This window comes from Orycteropus afer, unplaced genomic scaffold (assembly GCF_000298275.1).
Source record: "Orycteropus afer afer isolate SDZICR_OR568_19922 unplaced genomic scaffold, OryAfe1.0 scaffold00930, whole genome shotgun sequence".
Classification (NCBI taxonomy): domain Eukaryota; kingdom Metazoa; phylum Chordata; class Mammalia; order Tubulidentata; family Orycteropodidae; genus Orycteropus; species Orycteropus afer.
This window is the reverse complement of record NW_006922517.1, coordinates 198800-204480: the sequence shown is the minus strand read 5'-3', so window position 1 is coordinate 204480 and position 5681 is coordinate 198800. Positions and strand designations below refer to the sequence as shown.

Here is a 5681-nt window from a genome sequence, read left to right as displayed (position 1 = left end):
TTTTAATTAAAAAAGTAAATTAACCTGGTATGAAAGTGTACTAAAGTAGTCTCTGCTAGAAAAGTGGGGAGAAATTGTATAACCAAATGAAATTCTACTTCTCATAGCCAAGGTACTAGATTTTACCCCATTTGTGGTTGCTATGTATAAACTACATCAGGTTACAATTACATAACTAACATTTATTATTAAGAAAGACTTCGGTTTATTATTGGTCAATATAGAGCAAAACTTGCCAAGATAGACTGTGGATGATAAAAGGAATATACAATACAAACTATGGTTGAGCAAGCCATTGTACTTACAGTTTAAGGAAGAGAGAAGAAAGTACAACTGAAACAGATGAAGCAGCCATTGCAGCGGATCCCATCCAGGGCTGCAAAACCAAACCAATGGGCATAAAAACTCCTAGAAAACAAATTTGGATTTGTTAGAGCATATAGTACTAAGGAGATCACCATAAATATACAAAACACTTCCTTTTTTGATGTTTTTTCAGCATTTTATCTTTTTGTTGATGGAGATAAGTGTTGTTGCCAATTTTCACTAATAGAATGTTGACATTCTTATACATGTCATCAATGTTCATTACAGCTGAAAATTATAATTATTTGTTTTAGCATTACTTCTCATCAGACCAGGAGAATGTATACAAAAATTAAGCACAAAACTAATAATAAAACTGAAAATTCAAATAGGATAGGTCTCTAATGACTTCAAAAGAAAAAGCAATCCTGGCTAACAATCACATACCAGCAGCTATGGGAATTCCAACCAGATTATAAATCAGAGCAAAGACAAAATTTATCCGAATCCTCTTGACTGTCTTTCTTGATAAGTCAATACTTGCCACTACATCCAGAAGATCATTCTGAGAACAGAAATATTTGTGATGTTAGTGAGAGACTCTAACTTGATTAGTAACTTTTATATTTGATACTGTATATATTGACAATTATGTACACCTTGAGATAATAGGTGAATTAACTATAAATCTTTGTTGTTGTTGTTGTTGTGTGCCATTGAGTCAGATCTGACTCATAGCGACCCGTATCTAAGATTTATAGTCTTTCACTATAAATTTTAGATACTGCTAAATATTTCAGTCAGCATTGAGCAATGTTTTTCTGGAATTTTTCTCAGGATTTTGAAAACTCTCTTAGGGCTGTATGCTGGTACAGAAATTAAATATCTTTAATATAACTTCAGCAAATATTTGTTGAAGATAATTTTATTGTAAGCATATTCCTAAATCTTATTATTCACATTGACCAGTTTTTGTTGAGTCAGTTCCAACTCATGACAACGTCATGTGTGTGAGAGTAGAACTGTGCTCTACCAATGAATGGCTTTCAACGACTGAATTTTCAGAAGTAGATCACCAGGACTTTCTTCCGAGGTGCTTCTGGGAGCTTCAAACCTACAGCCTGTCAGTTAGTAGCCAAGCAAAATTACCATTTGTACCACCCAGGGATTCCATTATTCACTTTAGGAGCTTGTAATTCATATTTGTTTAGTTGGACTGAGACAATCAGGAGGTAACTGGTAACACTTTCCATACTCCCAGGCCAAATTGTTGCATTCATAATGGTTAGGAACATGGGAATTAAAAGGATAGATTGTGCTTGATATACTTTACAAAACTATCACTGACTATGTGGGGAAGCATGTTGGTTAATTTTATGTGTCAGTTTGGCTAGACTATGGTGCCCAGTTGTTTGGTACAAACACTAGTCTAGATGTTGCTATGAAGGTATTTATATGTGATTAATGTTTAAAATGAGTTGACTTTAAATAAAGGAAATTATCCTCATTAATGTAGGTGAGACCCATCTAATCAACTGAAAACCTAAAGACCAAATCCTGAGGTTTCCAAGAGGAGAAGGAACTTTGCATCAAGACTGTAAAATATCCTGCCTCTTTCCAAACTGCCACCTGACTACTGGATCTCAAACTCAAGACTGCCAAGGTTTCCAGCCTGCTGGATATTGAACTTACAGCCTCTAGAATCATGTAAGCCAATTCCTTATTATATATACCAATGACCTCCTGATTTTCTGTGTGTGTATACTATATGGGTATGTTATATGTGTGTGTACACATAAAATACACACACATAGAAAATCAGGATGTAATCAGTGTGTGTATTATAAGTACATATATATGTATATAATACACATACACAATACAATACACACACACACACAAATAGAAAATCAGGAAGTAATTAGTAATACCTTCTATATCCTCTATAGATACATTAGATATATAGATATCCTCTATAGATACATATATGTGTGTATATAGATAGATTGAGATATGTAGATATATATAGAAAATCAGGCGGTAATTAATAATTTTGACTTTCGATACACTACACGTACACACTCTTTCTCTATATATATATGTATACACACACACACACACACACACAAAACAACCCATTGCCACTGAGTCTATTTCGACTCATAGCGACCCCCATTGCATTTCCAAGGAGGTAAATCTTCACGGCAGTAGATTGCCCAGTTTTCCTTCCATGGAGTGGCTGGTGGGTTTGAACCTCCAACCTTCTAGTTAGCAGTCAAATGCCTTAGGCACCGCACCACCAGAGCTCCATATGTATATGTATGTAATGTGTCTCTGTGTGTGTGTGCATATATACCTATGGAGAGAGAGAGAGAGATCCTACTGGTTCTATTTCTCTGAGGAACCCTAACAAATATTTTGGTGCCTAGGGTGGTTCTACAGAAAAAGAATCCTAAGCATGAGTTTTTAAAATTGGTTCTGGGGTTCCTGAAATTGGTTTTCTAATCTGATTAGATTTAAAGGGAGCTCTGGTGGCCTAGTGCCTAAAACATTTGACTGCTAACCAGAAGGCTAGCAGTTCAAACCTACCAGCCACTCCTCGGAAGGAAGACTGGGCAATCTACTTCTGCAGTGATACTGCCTCGGAAACCCAAGGAGGAGTCACTATGAGTCAGATCTGACTCCATGGCAGTGAGTTTTTTATTATTTTTTTAAATGACTTTATATCCAATAGTAAAGAGGGCACTGATAGTCCATGACATGATATATAAAATATTACCATTGAGTAATTCTAATCAAATATTTATAAGAGATAAGGCTCTGGGTAATAGTGTGCTTGGTACCTTAGAACATTTCTGTCAAACTATTGCATATAATGGGATAGGCTGGTTGCCCAAAATTTGGGTGAACAAAGTGGGAAAAGAAAAGGATGAATACAGGACTTCAAATTCTCAGCTTAAAGTACTGCATAAACAAAAATTTTTATGTGTTTCCTGAAAGAAAATTTTATATCCTGTAGCCACAGAGCTGAGGTTGCTGAAAATCAAACTTAGAATCTCATCTAAAGAGTGACAGAATTACAACACCAGTTGAATTCCTAACTTTACAGGATGTCTGATATTTCTTTCCCCATTCTGTTCAGCAAAAATTGGATCTTGAAAATATGAATGGGAACATAATGGCAGATACAGGTAAAACTTGAAACACTGAAGTTCTAAATTGCGCTGAATTTTTTTTTACCAGTAGAAGCAGCCTGTCTTAGTTATCTAATGCTGCTGTAACAGAAATACCACAAGTGCATGGCTTTAAAGAACAGAAATTTATACTCTCACAATTTAGGACACTAGAAGTCTGAATTTAGGGAACTAATTCTAGGGGAAGGAGCTCTGGTGGCATAGTGCCTAAGGCATTTGAATGCTAACCAGAAGGCTGGTGGTTCAAACCCACCAGCCACTCAATGGAAGGAAGACTGAGCAATCTACTTCTGTAAACATTAACTGCCTCAGAAACCCAAAGGGGGTTGCTATGAGTCGGAATCAACTTGATGGCAGTGAGCTGAGTGCTAGAGGAAGGCTTTCTCTTAGTTCACACTTTAAGTGGAAGATCACTCTATCCTTTCAGCCTCTGTGGTCCCAGTGTTCCTTGGAGATCTTCATGTGCCTAACATCAATATTCCTCCCCCGGGTCTAGGAAGTTCATGGCACAGGGACCCTGGATCCAAAGGTCCGGCTCCTCTCTCCTGGTGGTAGTAGGTCCCTGTTTCTCTGCTTACTTCTCTCTTAGATAAAAGGTGACACAGGGCACACTGCAGGGAAATGCCCCTTACTCAGATCAAGGCTGTGACCTGATTGAGGTTACTGCATTCTACCCTAATCCCTTTACAACTGATTGGATGATTACATCAGATCACATCACGGGCAATGATCACATCATTACTTAACTGTCAAATTACATTGTTACATAACTGCCTAACAACTGAGAATCATGGCCCAGTAAGTTGACACTACTTTTGGAGGACACAATTCAATCCCTGAAACAGTCCTCCCACCTATCTGAGGAAATTAATCCTGCTTTGCCTGAGAAACTGTAATTGCCTCCCCTTAGGTAGGTGACATGCAACACTGCTGAACTTCTAGACCTATAACTAAACTGGTGTTGATTATAAAGCCAAGTAATATGAAATCTTTGATAACTTCAATCTTTTCTTCATTTATCATGATGCTGCTTATTGGTCCAGTTGTGAGAATTTTTGTTTTCTTTATTACATCTTATGAGATGTAATTCTTTATTACATCTTATGAGATGTAATCCATACTGCAGACTGCAGTCTTCAACCTTCATCAGTAAGTGTTTCAAGTCATCCTCACTTTCACCAAGCAAAGTTGTGTCATCTGCATACTGTAGGTTGTTAATTAGTCTTCCTCCAATCCTGACGTCTCATTCCTCATATAGTCCAGCTTCTAAGTTTATTTGCTCAGCATACAGATCTAATAAGTATGGTGAAAGGACACAACCCTGACACACTCCCTTCCTGATTTTAAACCATGCAGTATCCCCTTGTTCTGTTTGAACAACAGCCTCCTTGTCTATGTATAGGTTCCTCACGAGCACAATTAAGTGTTCTGGAATTCCAATTCTTCTCAAAGTTATGCATAATTTGTTAGGATCTACACAATCAAATGCTTTTGCACAGTCACTAAAACATAAGAAAACATCTTTCTGGTATCAACCAAGATCCATCTGACATCAGCAATTTATTTCATGGTCTCTTCTGAATCAAGCTTGCATTTCTGGAAGTTCTCTGTCAATATACTGCTGCAACTGTTTTTTAATTATCTTCAGCAAGATTTTACTTGTGTGTGATACTAATAATATTGTTTGATAATTTCCACATTCTGTGGGATCATCTTTCTTTGAAATGGGTACAAATACGGATCTCTTCAGTCAGCTGGCCAGGTTGCATCTTAGATGGATACTCACAAGCTTTTAAGATCCCAGTCACTAGTCACCAAAGTAGGATGGAGAACAATGTTTTTGTGTAGTATGTTGTATCAATTGAGCTTGATGTCCCCCACAACCATGGTCCCATAGGGCTAGTGATTCATTCCTGCAGGGTGTTTGGGTGTGGCTAAGAAGTTATCACATGTTTGCCCCATTGTTGTTGTTATTGTTAAGTGCCGTTGAGTCTTTCCCGACTCATAGCGACCCCATGCACAGCAGAATGAAACACTGCCCGATCCCACACCAGCCCCACAATCCCTGCTATACTTGAGCCTATCATCGCAGCCACCATGTCAATCCATCTCGTTGAAGGCCTCCCCCTCTTTCGTCGACCCTCCACCCTACCAAGAATGACAACCTTCTCCAGGGAATGG

General features: G+C 37.8%; 1 protein-coding gene across 1 annotated transcript in view; it reads right to left on the bottom strand.

The window, feature by feature from the left end:
• Positions 1-301: 301 nt before the first annotated feature.
• Positions 302-5681, bottom strand: part of ATP7A (ATPase copper transporting alpha) — a gene marked incomplete at its 5' end in the record, with an annotated part of 170780 nt that continues 165400 nt past the window's right edge. Inside the window, 2 exons of the mRNA XM_007958337.2 lie at positions 302-408; positions 754-871. Of these exons, the coding sequence (XP_007956528.2) occupies positions 302-408; positions 754-871 (225 nt within the window). The remainder of the gene's footprint in view (positions 409-753; positions 872-5681) is intronic.